The 24,654-nt window shown below is 37.3% G+C and overlaps 2 protein-coding genes across 3 annotated transcripts; one reads left to right on the top strand and one right to left on the bottom strand.

Annotated features, from left to right (window-relative positions):
• Positions 1-771: 771 nt before the first annotated feature.
• GUN5 (magnesium-chelatase subunit chlH, chloroplast, putative / Mg-protoporphyrin IX chelatase, putative (CHLH)) lies at positions 772-8,798 on the top strand. Its single transcript, XM_010248449.3, has 4 exons — positions 772-2,354; positions 2,714-2,796; positions 5,364-7,166; positions 7,756-8,798. The coding sequence occupies exons 1-4, from the start codon at positions 947-949 to the stop codon at positions 8,608-8,610; spliced, it is 4,149 nt and encodes a 1,382-aa protein (XP_010246751.1). The 5' UTR covers positions 772-946; the 3' UTR covers positions 8,611-8,798.
• Positions 8,799-15,793: 6,995 nt separating this feature from the next.
• LOC104589964 (protein FAR1-RELATED SEQUENCE 5-like) lies at positions 15,794-24,007 on the bottom strand. 2 transcript variants are annotated; one of them, XM_010248450.3, is made up of 2 exons: positions 23,188-24,007; positions 15,794-18,207 (listed from the first exon to the last, which is right to left on the bottom strand). In XM_010248450.3, the coding sequence occupies exons 1-2, from the start codon at positions 23,216-23,218 to the stop codon at positions 16,199-16,201; spliced, it is 2,040 nt and encodes a 679-aa protein (XP_010246752.1). In that variant the 5' UTR covers positions 23,219-24,007; the 3' UTR covers positions 15,794-16,198. The 2 variants fall into 2 exon arrangements, 1 of the variants encoding a protein (XP_010246752.1); XR_016078247.1 differs by lacking the exon at positions 15,794-18,207 and adding an exon at positions 20,858-23,093.
• Positions 24,008-24,654: the final 647 nt, after the last annotated feature.

Genomic DNA, 24,654 nt, shown 5'->3' with positions numbered 1-24,654 from the left:
ATATATGTATACAGGTTAGTTCGATTAACTACCGGTTTTCTATATTGGTTAAATGCTGAAACCAAACCAGTACCTTCGGTCAATTTTTTCGAATCAGTTCAGTTTTTCGGTTTTTTTTTTCTCACCCCTAGTTCAAGCTTGAGCTTAGCTTTTACCAAAATTTGAGTGGGTCCGGTCCAAAACCTGAACCCAAAACAGTGTAAAACCGAGCCGAAGCCCGGTCCGTTAACAGATCTATTTGTCCGTCCCGAGATTAACAGAGTAATAATTTGGGCTCTTAGTCCTGAATTCCAGGAAACACAAATCTCAGCCCCTCAGGTATTATCTTTTCTGTACTTATATCCACGAGAGAGAGAGGGAGAATATGTGGTGTGAGGATCACTTGGCAGTCGGCATACTTGGCCCTATTTAAGCACACAGAAAAAATATCAATTCCTCGTCACTCACAGTCACAAACTCAAAAGCAAGAATCTTTACAAGAAAAGGTATTGAAAGAGAAGATCTTTTATCCTCTCAGCCCCATCCGACTCATCATCCATTCCTCCTCAATTCAAGTTTGGGAATCCAAACCATCCAATGAGAAGCCAAGGAACTTCATCGCTTTACATCTGAGGATAGATAAAACACAAATCCTTTTTTTAAAAAAAAAAAGTCAGACATCATACAGTCCTTGTCAACCCACTTCTTACCACGTGTCCATCACTGCACCACTACCTGAATAAGCCACTGCCTCATACCCCCTCGTTCACTTCTCGCCACACAAATGTACATAAACTTACCACCCTCCAACCTCCCAAGAAGAAAGAAAGAACTCTAGAAGAAGATTAACCAGAGAGAGTAGAAAAGGATTATTTTGTGTTTCTTTTCTATAATCTCTCTGTAAGCTCTCTGTCTCTGGGTCTGTTCAAGAGACAGAGCAGTTTTCTTGAGGCAAAAACTTCCAGCAATGGCGTCTCTAGTGTCTTCACCATTCACATTGCCTGCCTCCAAGGTAGACCACCTCTCCTCTCTTTCTCAAAAGCATTTTTTGCTTCATTCCTTCCTACCCAGGAAGCTAAATCAATACAGTAGCAGTAGAACTGGCTTAAGAGTGAAATGTGCTGCAACTGGCAATGGTTTGTTCACCCAAACCACTCCAGAAGTCCGTCGAATTCTTCCCGACCAAAAGCCAGGCTTACCCAGAGTTAAAATAGTCTATGTGGTACTTGAAGCTCAATACCAGTCTTCCCTCTCAGCTGCCGTCAGGTCCCTCAACAGCAAAGGGCGGTACGCTTCGTTCGGAGTTGTTGGTTACTTGGTCGAAGAGCTTCGAGATGAATCTACTTACCAGACATTCTGTAAAGATCTTGAGGATGCTAACATCTTTATTGGTTCGCTTATTTTCGTGGAAGAGCTCGCAAGGAAGGTCAAGGCAGCCGTTGAAAAGGAGAGAGACAGACTGGATGCAGTTCTGGTGTTCCCTTCTATGCCTGAAGTGATGAGACTAAACAAGTTGGGTTCATTCAGTATGTCACAGCTCGGGCAGTCCAAGAGTCCCTTCTTCCAGCTCTTCAAGAAAAAGAAGTCCTCTGCGGGTTTCGCAGATAGCATGTTGAAGCTTGTGAGGACTCTGCCCAAGGTTCTCAAGTACTTACCAAGCGATAAGGCTCAAGATGCTCGGCTGTATATACTTAGTCTGCAATTCTGGCTTGGAGGATCCCCGGATAATTTGCAGAATTTCATCAAGATGATTTCTGGGTCATATGTTCCGGCTCTTAAAGGAGCTAAGATTGAATATGCGGATCCGGTTCTGTTCCTAGACACTGGGATATGGCATCCTTTGGCTCCTTGTATGTATGATGATGTGAAGGAGTACTTGAATTGGTATGGAACTAGAAAGGATGCCAATGAGAAGCTGAAGGATCCGAATGCTCCTGTTATTGGGTTGGTTTTGCAGAGAAGCCATATTGTTACCGGGGATGATGGCCACTATGTAGCTGTGATCATGGAGTTGGAGGCAAGAGGGGCCAAGGTGATACCAATATTTGCCGGTGGGCTTGATTTCTCCGGGCCAGTGGAGAAGTTCTTCATTGATCCAATCAGCAAAAAACCTTTTGTACACTCGGCGGTGTCACTTACAGGTTTTGCACTGGTGGGAGGGCCTGCAAGGCAGGATCATCCCAGAGCTGTTGAGGCATTGACGAAGCTTGATGTGCCATACATTGTCGCACTGCCATTGGTGTTTCAGACAACAGAAGAATGGTTAAACAGTACTCTTGGGTTGCACCCAATCCAGGTGGCTTTGCAGGTTGCTCTTCCTGAGCTGGATGGTGGTATGGAGCCCATTGTTTTCTCCGGCCGTGATCCTAGAACTGGTAAGTGAAGCTGTTTTCCCTAGTGTCTTTGGTCTGGTTTATTTATTTATTCCTTTGGCATATCTATTTAGTTGGCATTGTTATTTACATAATACGATGTTTGGATGCTTTTGATGAACCGAGTTCAGTTATGTGATTTTTTTTATTCCTTCACTTACTTTTGGATAAATTCTCTTATAGGAATTTGATTTTACATTTGTTTTTCTCTGTTTGTTTCCTTCTTATACACTGCAACTTTTTGTTCTTCTTCTTCTCGAGTTCTGTATTTTGCTCTTTTGTTTTTTTGTGCTTTACATGGCGTACTAATAATTTTTTTTATCTGATTGTTGGTGGGATTTTTTATGTAATATGTTCTGCAGGGAAATCACATGCTCTTCATAAGAGGGTGGAGCAGCTCTGCACCAGGGCAATCAAATGGGCTGAACTGAAAAGGAAAACAAAGGTATTTATTCTCTCAAAGATGCTAATATCACCAGGGCAATCAACTTTGGCTACCACAGGACTTTCATAATCTAAATCGGGGGTTCAAATTAGCATAATACCACCAACAGCCACCTGCCAATATTACAGAGCAGGTGGGGTCACAACTCACAAGTTAACCATGAAAGCTACTTACTGTCTCTAGAATCTCTCTTTTTCTCTAATGTAGGAAGGTAGGTCGTATGGAATCTAGGTGGGCTGAAAATGTAGAGGAATGAATCAAGAAGATGAAAGGCAACTTTAGGAGAGTTTATTAGAAATATCTAACTAGGGAGGTTTTTTACCCATACTGATGAAACCTCAGAAAACCAAGATTTAGGTGTAGGATTCTTCTTTGAAATTTTCTGTACAAAATTAAAACAGGGAGATAAAAAAGGCCATTGCTCAATGTTGGTCCCAGCTAATTGGGGTCTTGGAAGGGGTTGACAAGATAAGGTCCTAACCTTTGACATTTTTCCTTGCACAAAGTGGTCATTCTCAAACTTGAACCCATGTTCTCATGCTTGTGAGCCTAAGATTTTACCATTACAGCAAGCAATGGCCCCTAGAATAGGGAGATGCAGAGGAAAATTTAATTTGAAGGGGGTTCTGAGTAGCTTGGGCACAAAAGGACAAAAAACACTGTTAATAAAATCAAAGATAAAACCTGAAAATTCTAGTAAGTTAGGATTTTAGGTTGAATTTTGGATTTAAAGTTGGAAGGGTAAATTATAACAGAGAATAGTGAAAGTAAATTAAATTTGAAACGGATCTGAATAAATCTTGTATAAAAAGATAAATTTCCCAAAGAGATAGTTAGAAAAAAAAAAGAAGAGAAATAATTGAGAAAAGTTGAAATTAGGGAAGCTTATGTTTCCTTTTATGTTTATCGTTGATGTTTAGGGATTTTTTTATTACAGGGGTATATTTGTCTATTCAGTTTTATTACGGGAGTACATCATAATTCATACAATCTTGGATAGATGTGTATATTGTGTATTTATGACCTGTGTACAACTGTACATGTTTTTTTCTTTGAATAAGAAGATATGTGTACATGTATATTATATATTTATACCTTCATATACATCAATCATAGAGTATATTAATTATTTATAATATGTATATGATTACCCTAAACTCATACCCATGCAAAACATGTGGAAATGCCCGCATTTCATGTATTGTATTTATAATAATTTAGGTGATAATAATTTAACAACAGATATGACATTAAACATAATGGATGGAAAAATAGGATTCATGTAGCCAACCCCATATAGGTATATAGGTAGGATAAGGCTTGGATGATGATTATGATGGTGATGCATTTACAATTATATGTACGCAATGTACATATGTATAACATATGTATATAGGCATTTATTTAGGGAATTTGTGCATGTTTTCAATCTAGTCTACTGCTAAATTGGGCTATAAAAGGTGAATGTGCACAACATATTGAAAAACCCTTTCAAACCCAACAAACACATCCAAGCCCGACCCTGAGCCTGGCCCCGGGATATGTTGGGTTCATCTCAGATTGGGTCTGTGTTGACCCTCAACCTGATGCAACCCACCTAAGTTGCATCCCTAATTAAACCTGTAATACAAAGTGATTTAAAGAATTAAATCACTCAAAAAAGCACTTCCAGTTCATTCTTCGAATCATAAGGAATATTTAGAGAGAAATAATAGGGCTTGGATCACTGTTCGCCCATGCTACAAAATTGCCAGTGGCAAGCTTCAGACAAAAGAAAACATTACAATTCTTATTCTACTTATCCTATGACGGTGAAACTTAAAATACACCTTAAATAAGATCCAAAAAATTTACCTATCACACCAAATACCCACTGTCATTAAGTAAAATTACGAAGTACCTCAAACAGATATCCAAAAAATCAGATTTTTTTTTAAACCATACCTCTCTCTAGTAAGCTATGTTCCACTAGGTAACAACATCATCATCTAAAGGGGTTAATATCAATAAAAATTGAATGTGAGATAATTATGGGATTTGAAAATGGCACTCGCATGCAACATGTAAAGTCTAGTAGAGAATATATTCTCATTATAATTAATGCAAAGTATCCTAACAACTCCAGAAGTATCCACATATTTAGAGTGATGGAGAATGATGTTGAGCATAGTAAGCAATCAGGAATACCTTGACTTAAAGAAATTCAATAAATATGAAAAAAGGTTCATAATGCTTTAATGATACTAGAACAAGAAAACAATATTTTCTTTGCTGCTTATGATTTCGTGATATAATAAGTGCTAGTGTGCATTGTGTTAATCTGATTTGATTATTTTTCATTACCAATGTGTATTCATTTGGTTTAGATTGGCTTTAAGTCCTTAATACTTAGTAGATACATATTTAAGTATATTTTTAGGACATTATGATATTGTTTTGTCCTTACTCCTTAATTGCAACCCTCCAAGAAAATTTTCCCAGTGATTATGCGGTACTAGCCAATATTTATCATGTAGTTAAGACAAGTGTATGTGTTTATCTAAGACCATGATGATCAATGACTGCAGACAGAGAAGAGGCTTGCAATCACTGTCTTTAGCTTTCCACCTGACAAGGGCAATGTTGGATCGGCTGCCTATCTCAATGTCTTTGCCTCCATCTATTCTGTCCTAAAGGATCTCCAAAAGGATGGATACAATGTTGAGGGCCTGCCAGAGACAGCTGAAGCCCTGATTGAAGATGTCATTCATGACAAGGAGGCACAATTCAGCAGTCCAAACCTCAATATTGCATACAAAATGGGTGTCAGGGAGTACCAGAGCCTCACTCCATATGCCACTGCTTTAGAAGAGAGCTGGGGCAAGCCACCTGGAAATCTGAACTCTGATGGTGAGAACCTTTTGGTCTATGGAAAGCAATATGGTAATGTTTTCATTGGTGTGCAGCCTACATTTGGATATGAAGGTGATCCAATGCGACTCCTATTCTCCAAATCAGCCAGTCCACACCATGGATTTGCTGCATACTACACTTTCGTTGAGAAGGTATTCAAGGCTGATGCAGTACTCCACTTCGGTACTCATGGTTCACTGGAATTCATGCCTGGAAAACAGGTTGGGATGAGTGATGTATGTTACCCTGACAGTCTCATAGGGAACATTCCCAATGTATACTATTATGCTGCTAACAATCCATCTGAAGCTACCATTGCCAAGCGCCGCAGCTATGCCAATACAATAAGCTATCTGACACCTCCTGCAGAGAATGCTGGGCTCTACAAAGGCCTAAAGCAGCTCAGTGAGCTGATATCTTCCTTCCAGTCACTTAAAGACACTGGTCGTGGGCCTCAGATTGTGAGCTCCATCATCAGCACTGCTAAGCAGTGCAACCTTGACAAGGATGTTAACCTTCCTGAAGAAGGGGAAGAACTATCAGCCAAAGAGCGAGACCTTGTGGTTGGGAAGGTTTACTCCAAGATCATGGAGATTGAGTCCCGCCTACTACCATGTGGTCTTCATGTCATTGGTGAGCCACCATCAGCCATGGAGGCAGTTGCAACACTGGTCAATATTGCTGCCTTGGACCGCCCAGAAGAAGGGATATCCTCACTCCCAGCAATATTAGCTGAGACAGTGGGAAGGGATATAGAGGATGTATATAGAGGAAATGACAAGGGTATACTGAAGGATGTGGAGTTGCTACGTCAGATTACAGAAGCATCACGTGGAGCAATATCAGCCTTTGTTGAAAGGACCACAAATAACAAGGGACAAGTGGTTGATGTGGCTAACAAATTGAGCTCAATCCTTGGCTTTGGTTTGAATGAGCCATGGGTGCAGTATTTGTCAAATACAAAGTTCTACAGGGCTGACAGGGAGAAGCTTAGGACCTTGTTTCAGTTCCTGGGAGAATGCTTGAAGTTAGTTGTTGCTGACAATGAACTAGGGAGCTTAAAGCAAGCCTTGGAAGGTAGTTACGTAGAACCAGGACCAGGTGGAGACCCAATCAGGAACCCCAAGGTGTTGCCAACGGGTAAGAACATTCATGCACTAGACCCACAGGCTATTCCAACAGCAGCAGCAATGCAAAGTGCAAAGGTGGTTGTGGAAAGGTTGCTTGAGAGGCAGAAGGCTGACAATGGAGGAGAGTACCCCGAGACCGTTGCACTGGTGCTGTGGGGTACAGATAATATCAAGACTTATGGGGAATCGTTAGCTCAAGTTTTGTGGATGATTGGGGTGAGACCTGTTGCAGATACCTTTGGCCGTGTGAACAGGGTGGAGCCAGTGAGCCTTGAAGAGCTTGGACGACCTAGAATTGATGTTATTGTCAATTGCTCAGGAGTGTTTAGAGATCTATTCATCAATCAGGTATGTTTATTTAATTTTATGTTTCTCCTATTTGTTTGATATTGCTTGAATATAGTGCATGCTGGTAAGTAGAAAAACTGGTCAGTTTGCAGCAGAATCCTCCATTTAATTGTCTTACCCCACTTTGAGGACTCCTTTTCTAGGGTTTAATCCAATTGGATGATCACAACCATTTTATATATTTCTTTCTTTCAGTATAGCTGGAAGATCACAAACTTGCAACCATCCAATCTGGTCTACTTCTTGGATTGGGAGACATGCTATGTAGCCTTTATCTGATCCTGATTATGCTTCATATGATATATATGACTAGTAATTGGTTTTAGTTAGCCATCCCTTCAAGTGTAATCTCCTAAAAATCTGATTGACCTTAACGCTGGAACCTAATACCTGATCTTTTGTTGGGAACAGTAACAAAGGAGAAAAAAGACTGGTTCCTTGTTCAAAAGGGAAACCATTTTCATGCTCAGTAGTCAGTAGACGATTACATCTTACAAAGCCATTAATTCTTAGAGGCTAGCTTTCAACATACTTTCAGTTTTTTGTTTGGTATAATCTTGGTGATTTTTTTTATCTATTTTTTCCACAGATGAATCTCCTGGACAGTGCAGTGAAGATGGTTGCAGAACTAGATGAACCAGAAGACCAGAACTATGTCAAGAAACATGCAGTACAACAGGCACAAGCCCTTAGCATTGGTCTGCGTGAGGCTGCAACTCGTGTCTTCTCCAATGCTTCAGGCTCCTATTCCTCCAACATCAACCTTGCTGTTGAAAACTCATCATGGAATGATGAAAAACAACTTCAAGATATGTACTTAAGCCGCAAGTCATTTGCCTTTGACTGTGATGCCCCTGGTGCAGGGATGACTGAGAAGCGCAAGGTCTTTGAGATGGCACTCAGTACTGCTGATGCCACATTCCAGAATCTTGACTCATCTGAAATATCACTTACTGATGTCAGCCACTACTTTGACTCAGACCCCACGAACCTTGTCCAGAACCTCCGAAAGGATGGTAAGAAGCCCAGTGCATACATTGCTGACACAACAACAGCCAATGCCCAAGTTCGAACACTTGCAGAAACCGTACGGCTTGATGCACGAACAAAATTGCTCAACCCCAAATGGTATGAAGGTATGATGGCTAGTGGGTATGAGGGTGTTCGTGAAATTGAGAAGAGACTTACTAATACAGTTGGTTGGAGTGCCACCTCGGGCCAAGTCGACAACTGGGTATATGAAGAGGCAAACTCAACATTCATTCAAGATGAGGAGATGCTAAACAGGCTCATGAACACTAATCCAAACTCATTCAGGAAGCTTGTACAGACTTTCCTAGAGGCAAATGGACGTGGGTATTGGGAGACATCTGAGCAGAATATTGAAAGGTTGAGGCAGTTGTACTCAGAAGTTGAAGACAAGATTGAGGGGATTGATCGATGAATACCTTTAAACTCAAAAAGCGCATGTACTAAAAATTTTAAACTTGATCGGTTTTAGCCAGGCATGGCTTTTCTCTGTATTTATGTCATGGGAGATGAGTTACTTGTAGCTACCAAGGACATGGAAATGTGAATTTGTTTAGCAGTTTTACACTAATATGAATAAATTTTCCAAGGATGTTTTGTATACATTTTTGTTTCTGGTTAGAAGATGATTTTGCAAGTCTTTGGTTTGTAGTCAACTTTATGCAGTGTTTTGGTCATTTTCATCAAAACCACATCCAACAATCTGGTCGTTAGTCAAGACAAATCAACCGCATCACCATTTTCTCTGCCATTTCTATTGTCACAAGCCCCTCTAGAATCCTTGAATTGACAGATTAGTTCAACAATCCATTGATGAAGGTTGATGTACCAGTGCTGAACATGCTCTTTACTTTTTTTTTTTTTTTTTTGGAGAGTACATTGTTTGTTACCATCAAATTGAAATCTTCTGAATCATCAGTTGGTTCACCTGAATAAACATTACAGTGTAGCAGTTGCAATGCTGAACCATTTGAGCCTAGTTTGTGAGAAGTGAGATGAATAAAAATCAGTGTATCAGCTGTAATTGTGTCAATATCTAGAGGCTATAGATTTCAAAATGGTGAACAAACAATGAATTCATCATGTGAACTTAAATGGACCCCAAGAACGTGAAGAACGATCTACAATTAGTTGGACAATTTTTCGTTGAACTATATCGAGATGCCATCAAGAAAAATTTGCAAAATAGAGTCCATTTATTGGATGACCAGATTTAACAAGAATGTGCATTTCTTTTATGCATCAAAAGCACCCTAAACATTATAGCAACGTATTTCCCTCGTCTTTTTGTTTTCAAAAAATTTCTCCTTTCTTCTTATTGCTTAAGGCCATGTTTGGGAGTGCTTAAGTTAAAAATAAGAGCTTATTGAATAAGTGCTTAAAAACAAGTACTTATTCAAATAAGCATTAATTTGCATTTGGCACCCAACTTTTTCAAGTGCTTATTTTTTAAAATAAGCACTAATTTTATATTGGGCATTTCGTAGTCTTTTTTTCTAATAAGCACTTAATTAAGCATTTGTGACTATTTTGTTCTTCATTTTCTTTCAAATTTTCAAAATGTACCCTTTGAAAACACTTTTATGAAAATACTTTTATAACAATACTTTTACAAAAGTACTTTACGAAATCACTTTTAAGAAAGTACCCTTACAAAAGTACTTTTATGGAAGTACTTTATGAAAGCACTTTTACAAAAGTACTTTTTATTAGTACTTTCATAAAGTGCTTTTGTAAAAGTATTTTTGTAAAAATGCTTTCTTAAAAGTACTTTCATAAAAGTACTTTTATAAAATTCAACTAGGGATAATTTTATAAGCGGTGTTTTAAAATTCAACTAGAAATAATTTTGGAAGAAAAAAATTGAATAAATGCTTATTGTATAATCAATTAAAAAAAGTTTAAAATTTGGCATAAAAACTAAGCCCTTATTTTTAAAATAAACATTTATTTTAAATTTATTTTTCAAATACCAATAAGTGCTTAATGACCCAAATAATCACTTATTTTAAATAAGCATTTATTTTTAAGCACTTCCAAATATAGCCTAAATAAAATTTATACTGTGCATAAAAAAATTACTCTACAACTAAAGATGAGAGAACTATGGCATGACATCTATCATGGTATGAAGAGAGATCAGACCCATATTTCAGTATTTCATGTATCCTCCTAATGGTGAAAATTTATTATACAACTAAAGATGAGAAAACTATGGCATCTATCTTCAACGCAACTGTAGAGCCAAATGTCCGAATTCTGATGATCCACACCATGTCTAATCAACATTAGGTGACATGAAAACAGTACAACTAATGGTTATGTGATTTAAAAAATTACTCCATGCTGTTGATACCAAAAAAAAGTGTAGAATTGCCTAGAAAGAATTTTATTTGTAAGACATCTTCGAAATTAATAATACATTGTCAAAATTTATCATATGTACCATTTATGCAACAATTAATGATAGATATCATCATTACTCAAATAATCAATCAATTTTTAAGTTTTTGAGACTTTTACCTCTCCACCCATTAACTCACCATTAACCCCTCTTTTCTTTCTCATTAATTCCTTTCATTATCTCTCCTCATTAATTATTCCATTAACTCTCTTTCTTCCAATAACTCACTCCATAAATTCTCTCTCTCTTTTCAATTATTAAATCGCTTAAAATTCATTTACTTTTTTTCTCTTTTCCTTTTCCTTTTTCTTTTTTCCTTTTCTTTTTTTTTTATTTTATTCTCTCTCCTCTCTTCATTAACCTAATAAACCAAAAGCAATTTGCTTAGGGGTGATTATTTCAGTCCGATCCACATCAAACCCATAAATTTCAAGACCAGCATGGGCCCTATCTAGCTCATAAACAAATAACAGCTTAAAAATAATTGATAAAAATATCATAAATAGTTAAATCACCTAAGAGAATTCTAAGACATAGGTCTCACCCCTTCCATCATTGACCTATTTTATCATATTCCTATAAGCTTCTTCCATTATTAGCCTATTGTATTCCAAAGAAAGAGAATTTTACTCTTATCCAAATTCCATTTATTTGTTTCATATTCAAGTTCTATTTAACTAGTTATTTGTCAAAAATTTAGAATTTGAAATCTAATAACTAAAACTAATAAAAAAATCACTAAAGTTAATAAAAATGTTAAACTTTAACAAGTTTTTTAATTAATAAAAATTAGTAGTTCATAAATTAAAAACTAAAATACATTTGAATTCTATTAAAAAAATAACTAATATTAATATAATAATTAAAAGTAATAATGACCCAAATAAAAATGCCAAAAGACTCTTACTCAGGGATGATCGTTTATAATTCAAGGAACTATTTTCTTCTAAGCTAGGCCTACCTCAAATTTGCACCAAACCCACACATAATGATGCAGCTAGTAGGGTTGTAAATGGGTCATATTGAAATCGAATATGGCTACATCCGTATCGACCGATTATGAAATCTCTAGATCCACATCCACATCCGATTATTATGTCGGATTTGGATTTAATTTGTAACTAGGCTATTGTGTTTAAAATGACCAAAAAATAAAAAAAGTTTTAAAAGACTAATATTTTTAAAGTATATATGTATAATAAATATATATTAATTTAAAATGTTATATTTATCAATTATAAACTTTATATACTTATGCATAATATCTAAATGTATACATAATTATACTACATATATACATAAAATAATAATTTTTTATTGGATTTGGATTTTAGCTAGATCAGATGAGATCAAGTCCACATATGATCCGATTATTAATCGGATGCATGTTCTAACATCCAAATCCAAGATAATTAGATTTAGAATTGAATTAGGTATCAATCTTTATTTTGGAGTCAACTGATAGCCTTAATGAGCAGGGCCCGAGGTAAGCAACCCTAAGCTCGACCTAGAAGTTATATACATACATATTTAGATAATAAATTTTATATTAATATATAGATAAAATTTTTTATATATTTTTTATAATATACTAAAATTAAATAAAAATTTTAATTTATAAAAAAATCATGATTTTGTAATTAACACGGATCATATCCTTGTCCTAAGCCCAAACAAATATTATTACACTTAAGGTGTGATCCAAGCTGGGCAAGGCAACCTTAAAAACTATTAATAGACATGAATACAACTCCCAACAATTAAAAAAACTTGGTCTAACTCAAGATATTACATTCCCAAAATGGCAGATTTCTTAATCTATCCCTACTGTTTAATTAATTAACTAATTATATTCTTGCCATTTAACTATTGCATTTCACAACCCCTATTGTTTCTGATAATCAATATCATCGTTAACTGCTAAATTTTCTCTCCATTTTTCCTCCGTCTTATCTCCATTTCCGCCTCCAACTCTGCCTTCGTTTTCCATCTCCCTCTCCGTTCCATCTTCCACTTTTGATGAACCCTCAGCTACGAAATGCTGAGGGTTTCGACGATGGCATGAGAACAATCAGCTCTGTGGCACCGTTTCTTCATGACCGGATAACAGACAAGGAAATGAGGAAGGAACCGAGGAAGTCCAGGAAAAACCATTGTCGGTTCCTGGAACACAGCGGTAGGACCATTGTCGGATGGGATTACCATTCGTACATGATTTTGGTCACTGGAATACAGCGGTAGGAACACCATTTTTTATCCCAGCCGGAAATTTAGGGTTCAGTTTTGACTAAAAAATTGGGGATTTTTTAAGGGAACTCCTGTTTCTTTTCCCTTTCTTTGCAACGATCCATTGCTAACAGTCCAACGCCACCACACTACTCATTCCTACGGCAGTAGTCGGACTTTGCCGTTCATCTTCACCAAAAAGCACATGTTCATCACGTCAGCCTCAAAGGGCGATCCCCTGTTCTACCGCTACACAAGAACCCTCGGAAGAAGGAACCCCGGTGGATCATCTTACTTCCCTCGTCTTCAAAACTCTATGCCACGTCGACCCTTTCACTGAGTGAGAAAGCAAAATACTCCCCTCCTAAAAGGAACTTCTACAATCAGATCTCAGTCATTTGAACTGCACATCGTCGTTTTTTGCTGCTGACAACAATCATACCAGCTGCAGCTGTTAATCCAGTTCGTTATTTCTCGTTCAAGTAGTCCAGTCGGGTTTTGGCAACCAGTTGCCAGTGTGTAGGCCAAGTATACGGCGAGGGCATGAAACCGGTTTCAGCGGTTGAAGAATATCCATATTTATACTACACAGTTAGAAATCTAGCCGTGGATTAGTAGTTTAAACTAACAAAATCTCGAGAATTTCATCCACAAGAATCACCCACCATTAATAATAATACCGCTGCAAATAACGGGAAAGCGTACCGACGAATGGGACCTGCTAAGTCCTGATCAAGTTCTCTGGTCTTTCACTTTGTTTAGTGATTAACAGATAACTGGGTTTCAACTTTCAACTCTCAAATTGCTTGTTGATAGTTGAAAAGTCACGTGAGTATCATGGAGGAAGCTGATAGGCTGAGGTTGAACACAATTAAGGAGCCAATGGGTATCCTCACACCATTGTAGGACGTGGACCTTCTCTGGTTGCTTCCAAGAAGCCGCACCTCTCCATTCATGAGTGGGGAAAAAGAAGTGATCATCCAAAAGGGAGAAATTGTTAAGAGATGTATATAGTTTTTTTACTTTCCAATTTTGGTAAGGAGAAATGGAACTAGAGTTCGCTTTCCAATTCTGCAACTACTTGTTCTCATTGACAAAGAGGGGAGTTGCAGTGGCCTAATGGTGAACCAAAAAAGAAAACAGAGAGAGAGAGAGTAGTATTAGGTTGAAGAGAAAGAACGGGGAAGTGAAGAGAAGAGGAACGGAGGGTGGTATTGGGTTTTAAAAAAATTATACGTCACATGGTGTCGAGTATATGGATTTTGATGAAAACATTAACAAGATATAACGGCAGAGGTAGAACTAGTCAATTGTCCAAAAACTTAGGAGTACTCTAAGACAATAGTTAAACAGTAAAGGTATAGTTTGTCAACTGGTTAAAGAGTAGAGGTAGTTTAAGAAATTTGCCCTTGATAAAATTATATTTTATTTATAAAAAACAAAGAACTTGAAAAGGACCATCCAAAGGTCTGAGCAGCTACCATTAACTTCACAACCATTCATAATTGATCTACTCAGGATGTGCAACAGCACGAAGGAGAAAAATATGAACAGGCTATAGAGTTAACCATAAATTTGATTACTGTCTAATAAAGAAACATTCAGATGTACATGGGATTCAGCAGACATCTAAGAGAACGGCAACCAGAGAAAATGAATTACCACAATATAGCTGCTTGAAACAGGGGAACTGAAACTTATCCACATAGGGTACTGGTAATGGTTAATGGAACCTCCAACATAACATCTGGCAATTCCATAACAGTATGGAATCAAGAACCGAAAAATAAGTTCACCTATAAGAAGAGATGCATTTACCTTCAATTCAAAGATCAGCTTCCCTTGTGAAGTCTTCTATATTTTAATTGTACAGTCCTAGGAGCTGCAAGAGTTCAATTGACAACTTACAATTCTAAAGTTCAACATACAGTATGATAAAGCTTAATTGAAAAATGTGGCAAACCACCATAAATTAGTCATGACATGGCCATACCAATCCAAAAAAAAAGTAAATAAATTAGTCATAACCCAAAGAGACCAGTAGTTGCAAAGTCTGCTCTCTCAACAGTTCACCAATTAGACAAATTAATTAATCTCCATTACAAGCCCAATAAAATATTACAAGGAGAGTTCTTTACAGGCACTTAGAAAAAATAATGGCTATATCAAGGATGTACTCACTTGTCAACATAGAAACTTGGGAACAAGAACTCACTTATCGGTGTACAAATAAACTAAACTAATCATGAAAAAAGCAATGGAAAGCCACTGGTTTATTAGCATGAATACAACAGAGAAGATAAACCTAACAATCAAGAATAAATATTTGTCGGCATGAATTCAATATGTAATATTCCAAGTTCAAAAAGAAGCAGTAATTCTAGGAAACATCAGAATTCCTTAAAAAATCAATTTTTACTTTGTATATATTCCATCTCTAGCCCTACTATCCATTTCACACAAGCCAATGCAACTGTGTTACCACTAAGACATAACAGACTTCCTTAATAAAACATCTCAAATCCATGTGTCACCATCATTACTGCACCATACAAATTGGCAACAGGGAGAATTCAGATAAATTGGTTCCCAAGATATGCCAGTAATCGAATTCTTGTGGCCCTGAGATGTGTAAAGCCATATATTAAATCTCTTAACAATAAATTGAAGAAGGGAATGTCAGATAAAATAAGAGGCCATGGCCCAAGGAGGGTGGTAAATAATGTGGCAGAGGATGAAAGGGATATTTATATTGGCATTTTGTTGGGTAAGGTAGTATTCAAGTCGGTTGATGTGGTTTTCCTTTTGATGCCTTGGGTGGTGTAACCAGTTGAATAGATCTAATCTCTTTTGTTGTGTAGACCTTAATGGGATGGGCCAATCCTTTGGGGTTGTTTGCACAGTGTGAATCATGTATAGGGTTGTAGGTTGGAAGCATGGCCTTTTTTTCACTGTTGTGCTATTGCTCTTTGCCTTTGTTTCTGACTGCAAATAAGGATCAGTAAATTGCTTATATCCTTTCTTCTATTTTTACAAAATTTCCTCTGCTCTCTACATGATCAAAACAAACAGAGCTCCTTTTTTGAGTAAAAAAAGAAATTATATACAATAGAAAAAGCAGATTGCGTAAAGATGAAATCCCTTTGAGGAAAGTTAGCCTTGGCTAACCATCTCAAAAAATACAAGATTTGACCCCTACAAACCACTTGACGTTTGTACAATTGCCCCCTTAATGTTTCTTCTTTTGCCAACCCATCTGCCAGTGCAAAAGCTGTTCATGTTATCAATCGCACTTTCACCCTTATCTCTTCCATTAGTCTTTATATTTCTCTCAAGTCATATGTATTTCCATGGGTCACAAACCAAAGTTTCCTCATTTATTCGTATTTCTAGTACTCGGCTCACCTAAAATTTGACATCTTGTTCCTCTGTCAACATCCACTCCTTCCAAGAATACTTTCAGAGAATTCAAACCAGCAATGCCTTCACGGAATGTGTTGTGGGATTTTGCACCCAGAGAACAGACAGTATAAGCAGTATTTAATAGCTCAAAGAAACGACCTGTTGATGAAACCTTAGAAGCAAGGGTGGATGCATGATTGTCTTTGTGATGAATACTGGCTTTGGCATTGAGAGTCCAACGTTTCATAATGCAACTTTCAGGGATGAGGCGAAGGTGTTCCACCTTAAACACAACAATCATATGAGCACAAGGAAACCCTAATTCCTCGAACTTTAGACATGAGCACTTTGCTTCAATGCTTGAAGAATCAAAGAAAACCCTCCATCTGGATTCTGGATTATACCACTTGCAAACAAAATGAATGCGTTGGTGGTCATTTATGTGCTCAGTACGATCCACAACAAAGTTCGTTTCCTCATTTGCAATCATACAAAATTTCTCAAATGAAGCCTTTGTATACACAGAACCCATTTGTTCCTTGTATAACTTTAACTGTTCACCTATAATAGGCTTTTTCATCTTTGATTGAAAGTCTGCCTGCACCTCCCGCTGTCGGTTGTTCATAATTGCAATTTCAAAATTTCGAAAGAACTCCGTTAAGTTGTTTCTACTGGTTAAATAACACTTGACAAAGCCGTTCTGAATTTCACACCGTTGGGTTGTCCTCACACCAGCAAAAAAATAACCACGTAGATAAGCTTCAGCCCACTGTTCTCTTTTCCTATAAAGGTCATTGAAAAATTGTTGGTCACCTAGGTTGTATGTTTTAATCATTTTATTCCAAGCCTCCTCAAACTGCTCTGGGGTACCTACCATATGCATACAGTTGTTAAAATCACCAATTATAGCTGCCCAATGACTTGTTACATTCTGGCTGATATGCCAAGTACATAGGCGATGTCGGGCCTCTGGTAAAAGATTCTTGATGGCCTTTTGCATCTCTTCATCACAATCAGTGACAACAGAAATTGGTTTTCGTCCACCCATTGCCCTCAAGAATGTATCCAACATCCACATATAAGAGTCCTCAGTCTCATCTGCTAGTAGGGCAGCAGCAAATATAATCGTTTGATGATGATTGTTCATAACAAGAAAGATGAGAAGAGGTTTTCCATAGACATTAGTCTTATAAGTAGAATCAAAAATCAACACATCACCAAAGCAACTGTAATCAAAACGAGACTTTGAATCCATCCACAATAAGTTTTGAAGATGACCATGTTTATTAACAGTGTGACTGTAAAAGTAACCACGGTCCTCTAAAGCTTTTGACTCCAAATATAGTAATACACTGTCAGTATCCACAGTGCTAATGGGATATCTTCGAACAGCATCAATATGATTATGTAAATCCCCTGCATTCCTCAAAGCAGCTACTTGAGCCTTATCACCATTCACTACCCTTCCATGCAAACGTAAGTACATAGAGCTAGGAGATGGGAGAAGATCATGACTATGATCTCTAACAAAACATGTAACCACATATTTCCCTGTGATACGATCTAATTTCACCTGAAATGACGCATTGCAATTAAACCTTGTCAACCTCTTAGGTGCTCTTCTCCTGTTCTCTATGCTATGTCGTTCACCTTCAGCTGAACAAACTAACTTTTGAGAAACTTGGCATTCCTTGTAAACTTCCTTGTGAGATTTCCTAACACTGAAACCAATCTCACGTGCATAATCGTAATAGAATTTGGCTGCATCATCAACTGTATCAAATTGCATTTTCCATATCTCCGCATCAGTTAATTCCCAAAGTGGCTTCTGACTATTAAATTTCAATGATGGGTTGTTAGTTTCTACCATTTCATTATCCTGGACGCTTTGAGATAAAGAACCTTCATTTGCTCCACTAAGGTTTTCGGCATTTGATTCATCATTGAGATTAACACATACCTGCTTGCCTCGATCCATACCTAACACAATAAAATACAAGACAGAAGATTCATACTCATCTACAGATATCATGTAATACGATAAGATTACTGCAATGAAATATAACAAATGTAAACACTTGGGTAGTACAAATAACTACACGCATACGCTACCTTGTTAGTCGTCAGGATTAACATAGTGTCTTAACAGATCGTACATATGAAACAATATGGGAATTTTAATTACCAATATATAGAGTTTCTCCAAATCAAGTGTAACTATCATAACGGGTGCAAGCTTGCCACTCTAATACCATTTACCATTCTAGCACTTGTAGATCTTACACTTAATCTCCAACAATTAAAATATAATTTCTTCACTAAAAGTTGGCATCAATTTGCAACAATCATGAAGTAAAGGCATGCTCACAATTCCAACTTTGGATACAACAACCACATACACAAATAGGGCTGTTCACATGATGTTATAAACTGACCAAACCAGACCGAGATGATCGGTTATAAAGTTAGTTGGGTCACTTTTGGTTTAGAAAATGGTAAAACCCGACAACTCGGTTCAGTTGCAGGTTATGCCTTTATAACCTGATCCAAAACCAACCAAATTGACATAATCCTACTAAGCGTAGCATAGGTAAAGGCTGATCATAATCCTCTTATGTCACTTGCTTCTTTTGAAAAGCAACTGATGGAAACTTAACAAATACTCATATGGTCACTTGCCTCTTTTGATAGTCAATTGATAGGAATTTAATAAATTCAAAGTCAACCTGACTGACTTTGTTGGTTCAATTGACAAAACTAAGTGCAACCGAACCAAACCATGAATAGCCCTATACACAAACAAGTCGACAGCATGTTATCTATGTTTTCTCCCACATAAGCAATTCGTTTTCCAAAGCATATGGTTCAACTTCTTTTTTTCAACATTAAATCAACAGTCCAAACAGACGAGTCGCCAAGAATTTATCATGACAGTTTGCATATGGCATGAGAATAGCAATGGATAGTCAATAAGAGATCGTAGATGCTATGCTTACTAAGGACACAATTGCAGGTTCATCATCATCATCATCCAAGCCTTATCGCAACTATATGAGATCAGCTACATGAAACCTGTTTCACAATTGTGTTCTCTTTAAAGCTATATCCATTTTTAAACTATTGGCTCTTAAATCATTTCTTACCACTTCTACCATGTCCTTTTTGGTCTACCCTAGCCCTTCTAGTCCCTTCAACTTGCAACAATCACTTCTTATAGGTGCTGTTGATGGTCTTCTGTGCACGTGACCAAACCATCTTTACTTTCTCTCATTTATTACCTATTGAAACTACTCCTGAGTTCCTATTACCCTCAAACTGAGAGGCAAACTGAAGTTGTTAATAGAAGCTTGGGTAATATACTTCATTGTATAGTGAAGGACAGGCCTAAACAATGGGACTTAGCACTACCTCATGCAGAGTTTGCCTACAACAAGTCTAGAAATTGTACTACTAGTATGTCCCCATTTGAGATGGTCCATGGAGGTAATCCCAACAATGTTTTAGACTTGATCCCAATTCCAAATCCAAGTAAACCAGCTGGAAACATTGCTGAACTTAGTTCTAAAGCAAATTGAGAAGAGCAATGTGGGATAATAAAAGAGCAGTAGATTCGAAGAGAAGGAATCCAATCTTCAACGAAGGAGATCTTGTGTAGGTTTACCTTCACAAGGGCAGAATCAAGAGTGGCAAGTTACTGCAATGAAAGTTGGCCCATGCAAAATTCTAAAGAAGATAAATGATAATGCATACAAGGTAAAGTTGCCCAACAAAGTGAACACTTCTGTTGTGTTCAATATTGCTAATTTAACTCCATACACAGAAGATGATGTCAATGCAGACTCGAGGTCAAATCTCTCTCAACCCAGGAAAGATGATGGCAATCAAGATGGGCCAAGTGGACCAAATTTAGAACAAGTGGCAACTTATGCAATTTGGGTTCTAGGCCTGAATTTGGAGACTTGGGAGTTCTAGACCAGCTTCATGGGTCATTGGCTACTTACTGAAATGGGCCTCCAAATTGTTGGGTCCACTAGAAGATCCATTGTTGGAAACAAAGTTGTCATTAATGCCATATTTTCCTTAGTTTAGTAGTTGAGAATGCATTTGGTAGTCCCATGTCTTGTAAATTGTGGAGTATAGTAAGTTGCGATTGCATTAAATAGTCGATGTCTTGTTAATTGTGTTAGTCAAAAAGTCTTTTGGGAATCAATGGATGTTGGGGAATGTGGAAGTATTTATAATATAGTTGAGTTCCCATGTAAGTGTCATTATTACTACTGTTGTACAAGGGTCTATAAAAACTGATGAAACCTTCCAGTCCAGCACTTCATTTTCTAGACTATCATTTCTAGTTTCTACAATTGTTGTGTGTTCAACTTTGCAGTTCACGGTATCCCAACTGTGCTTGGTTGTGGGTGACATTTCTCTCTCAGTTTCTACGCTAGAAACCATCTGGTTTTCACATTGAAAACCTATTGCAACTCTATTCCACCTTCTAGACCATTGTTGGTTCACTGAAGAACCTGAAATCATACTAATTTCAGGCTTGGAGATCGCAGCCATTACAACCGCAAGTTCTGTCCACATAAATGCTGCATCAGTTGGGGGCTCCTTAATGGATTAAGCTGAAGTCAGGTAGGTTAATATACTCCTTGAATATTTTGTTATTTGATTATTGTATCCACTAAAAGACAAAGAAATAAGTCATTCAGTTCAGCAATCTTAGCTGTTATCAAATGGCCCCTAAGTCTCTTGCTAGCAGTGTGACTATAAGGCAGTCTTTATTTGCAATGCAAATCTGAATTGGACACAAATTTTGCACATGGTTCAGTTTTGCATCCATTTGTTTCTGATTATGAGTTGCACTCTTACTTGATGCAAAATTTGCACTTTTTGTCACATTTGCATCCATTAGCAGTGCAAATTTTGTATCTGAAAAACTGATGCAAATTTTGCACCACTTCCTCCTACCTTAATTTTCTCCCATATAAAGCGGGGACCACATCAACTTGCTTCCTGCTTTACTCCAAACAAATAAACCTTCTACCCACCTCATTTCTCTTTCATATAAATTGTGGACCACATTATTTTGCTTCCTGTTTTATTCTGTACAAACAAACAAAATTAGGTCAATTCTGAAGCAAAGGTAAACCAGGATTTTACACTCAGTCCATTTGCACTCCTATAGTCCTAATGTACTTGCACAACTGCAAACTTCATTTGCAATGCAACTAAACAGAGCCTAAAGGGACACTGGAGATGCATCCATATCTAGAAATAGTTTTTCTTATTCATTCACTTGGGAGGAAGGTACAGGAGTTGATTGGATTAAGCTTTATTGGGACCAGCCCCCCGAGTTAGCCTTGTATACATTGAGACCACCAAAATCATCTAAGCTTTATCCCAATTATATGGGGTCCACTACATGAATACGTTTCCCCATTCCATTTTGTTCAGTGTCATATCCATCATTAAATTATAGGTGCTTAAATTGTTTCTTATTACTTCCACCCAAGTCCTTATTGATCTTACCCTAGCCCTTCTAGCCCCTTCAACTTGTAATAGATCACTTCTAACTTTTGCCCTAGATGGCCTTCTATTCATGTGACCAAACTTCTCTCATTTTATCACCTGTTGGAGCTATTCCTAGGTTCCTTCCTATAGTCATTTCTAACCCTGTCCTTTCTGGTTCTTTTTGGATTAATAGCAGAAATGTTATTAAAAAATAAAAGTACAAAAATAGAAATTATGTACAGATCATTTCAAAACCCACCTCTCATTACAACCCCTTGAATCCTTTAAAGGATTCCTCGCCCAATATTTACAGCATAGCCCAACAAGATGTTCTCTATTTACAACCCATTGAATCTTTTTTTTATCAATAACCAGAAATTTTCATTAATGAATGAATAAGATACAAGTGAGCATCCCTGAGAGAGATAAACTCTATTAACTCTCTCCAAGAAGACAAAAAATACAGCAATTACAGAACAGCCCAGAAGAGTTGATCCCTTCCCACCACTTGCTTTGCCAAAGCATCAGCAAAGGCATTTGCACTCCTTTTAACCCACTGCAACTTGATCTCTATATCTTGTGTTAAATAATTAAACTTCCTCCTTCCATTGACAAATTTCCACCAGCCAGTCTCATCTTTTTGCAGCCAGCTAACTACCAACTTTGAATCCCCTTCTATGATTGATCTTCTTACATTCATCTCCTTGGATTTTTGGATCCCTTCCATCACAGCCAAGATTTCTTCCCTCAAGGAGTCTCCCGCATCTATTGGCCCCAAGTAAAGGTCAATATTTTTTTTATCAGTATAAAGGGCAACAATTCCACCCTCCCCGTTCCAAAAGTCGCCTCCAATGCCTGAATGGCCCGGCTTTCCCTCACTACTACCATCGAAATTCATAGAATCTTCAATTGCATACTCTCGGTATCCTGCTTAAATTTTTTGATTTCATTTCTGTACATCTGGAAAACATTTTCCGTTTTCAGCAACCAGCAAATTACAGTCTTTGAATCCCTTTCAATTACAAGTTTTTCCACTCCCAGCTCCATGGCCTTCTGGACTCCACAAACTACAGCCACTAATTCTTCCCTCGTAGAGTCACCTTCCTCTATATTCCCTGAGAATAAAGCAAAGATTTCTCCTCTATCATTCCTTAACACGTCCCCTATTCCAGATGGTCCTGAATTGCCAAAACTACTGCCATCAAAATTCAATTTTAGAAAATCCCTTTTTTCGGAATAGAAGAGGCTAAATTTAACTTAAGAATGAACAGTATTTGACTATACAAATACAGATGCCCAACATTATCTCTTAATTACCACATTATCTCCCAGTCTATGTCCAGCCAACCACACTAAAAGTAAATAAACAAACTAGATTAGTGTACGCAGTTGTGAAAATAGACAGGTAAATATATAAAACTCCCTTCAACAAATTTTTTTTTTTACCGTTCGATTCTCCCAGAGTCGATTCTTCCATCTTTTTCTGCTTCTCTTCGAATTCTTCTTCTTCGTCTTCTTCTTCTTCTTCTTCCTGCACACGATTCCACCTTTCTTTTCAGCACCGTAGCATTCTTCCTCCTTTACTTTTTCATCATACTCGTGTATCTGATCCATGAAAATGCTATATGATATGGCGTAAACTGTGGCTCACAGTTTACGCCAAATAATAGGACTCCACAAACAACAGCCACTAGTAATACAATCCCCGTTGTATTGGCGGCAAAAAGTAACCCCGTTGTCTTGGCGGCAAAAAATAACACTTGTATTGGCATACGTGCCACTTTTATGATCTTGTGTCCCATTTTATGAAAAATACTTAGGTTTAAAAGGCATTTTATACAGCAAATTGGGGTCTGGATTTAAAGGTTTAAAATTTAGATTTTAGGGTTTAAATTTTAAAATTTAGGATAAAAGTTTAGGGGTTTAGGGTTTAAAGATTTAGATTCTAAATAATAGGATTTAAGATTTAGGATTAGTTTTTTAAGATTTAATGTTTAAATTTAGATTTTAGGATTTAGGATTTTAGATTTCAAAGATTAAATCTAAAAATCAAGTGATAGGTCGGTAGGAGATAAGTATTGCCCCACTTTATGACCCATGAAATGAGGGAGTGACCAAGTCGAATAGTTTTATTTCGGATCATTTTTTAAAACCTTGGTAATGCATGCTAATAACTAGTAATACTGGTGCAAATTGAACAAAAATCACCCCCCCCAAAATTTTATTGTCTAACCCAATTTTTGGGACTCCTTTGCCAGGGTTTGATCTACTTAAATGATTTAAATCGGTCTATATATTGTTTTCGTTCAGCATAGCTGGAAGAACACAAATTTGCAATCATCCAATCTGGTCTACTTTCTTTGGCATGGGAGAAATGCTATATAGCTTTTGCTTGATCCTGATTATGCTTGATATGATAAAATATATATGACTAATAAATTGTTTTAATTAGCCATCCTTAAACTGTAACCTGATAAAAATTTGATTGACCTTAATGCTGGAAGCCAGAAACTGACCTTTTGTTGGGGTCAGAGAAAAAGGGCATTGGTTCTTCCATCCATCAGTCTTCAATTTATTGAAATGGGAAACCATTCCCTTGCTCAAGATGGATTACATCTCAAATGGCCATCAGTTCTTGAGGCTATCTATTTTAACCATAGATGAAAACCTTGATTCAGACCCCACCAAACTTGTTCAGAACTTCAGAAAAGGATGGTAATTAATTGCTGACACAACAGCCAATGCCCAAGTTTTAACACTAGCAGAAACTTTGGCTAGCCAGTATGAGACTACGAGGGTGTTCTGGATTTGAGAATAGACTCACTAACACGGTTGGTTGGAGTGCCAAACTTCCACCTCTGGCAAAGTCGTCAACTGGGTGTATGAAGAGGTAAACTCAACATTCATTCAAGG

The sequence above is a fragment of the Nelumbo nucifera genome, chromosome 7 (genome assembly GCF_055504915.1).
Source record: "Nelumbo nucifera cultivar China Antique chromosome 7, China Antique-T2T, whole genome shotgun sequence".
In the NCBI taxonomy this organism is placed as follows: domain Eukaryota; kingdom Viridiplantae; phylum Streptophyta; class Magnoliopsida; order Proteales; family Nelumbonaceae; genus Nelumbo; species Nelumbo nucifera.
The sequence above is the reverse complement of the archived record's forward strand: the minus strand, read 5'-3'. Positions and strand labels throughout refer to the sequence as shown.

Excerpts from the sequence above, each read along its gene's own strand:
- GUN5 (XM_010248449.3), top strand. The coding sequence starts at position 947 with ATGGCGTCTCTAGTGTCTTCACCATTCACATTGCCTGCCTCCAAGGTA. Across the intron at positions 2,797-5,363 it reads AACTGAAAAGGAAAACAAAG|ACAGAGAAGAGGCTTGCAAT; the intron begins GTATTTATTCTC and ends CAATGACTGCAG. Across the intron at positions 7,167-7,755 it reads GAGATCTATTCATCAATCAG|ATGAATCTCCTGGACAGTGC; the intron begins GTATGTTTATTT and ends TTTTTTCCACAG.
- LOC104589964 (XM_010248450.3), bottom strand. The coding sequence starts at position 23,218 with ATGGAAGAATCGACTCTGGGAGAATCGAACG. Across the intron at positions 18,208-23,187 it reads GACTCTGGGAGAATCGAACG|GTATGGATCGAGGCAAGCAG; the intron begins GTAAAAAAAAAA and ends TTATTGTGTTAG.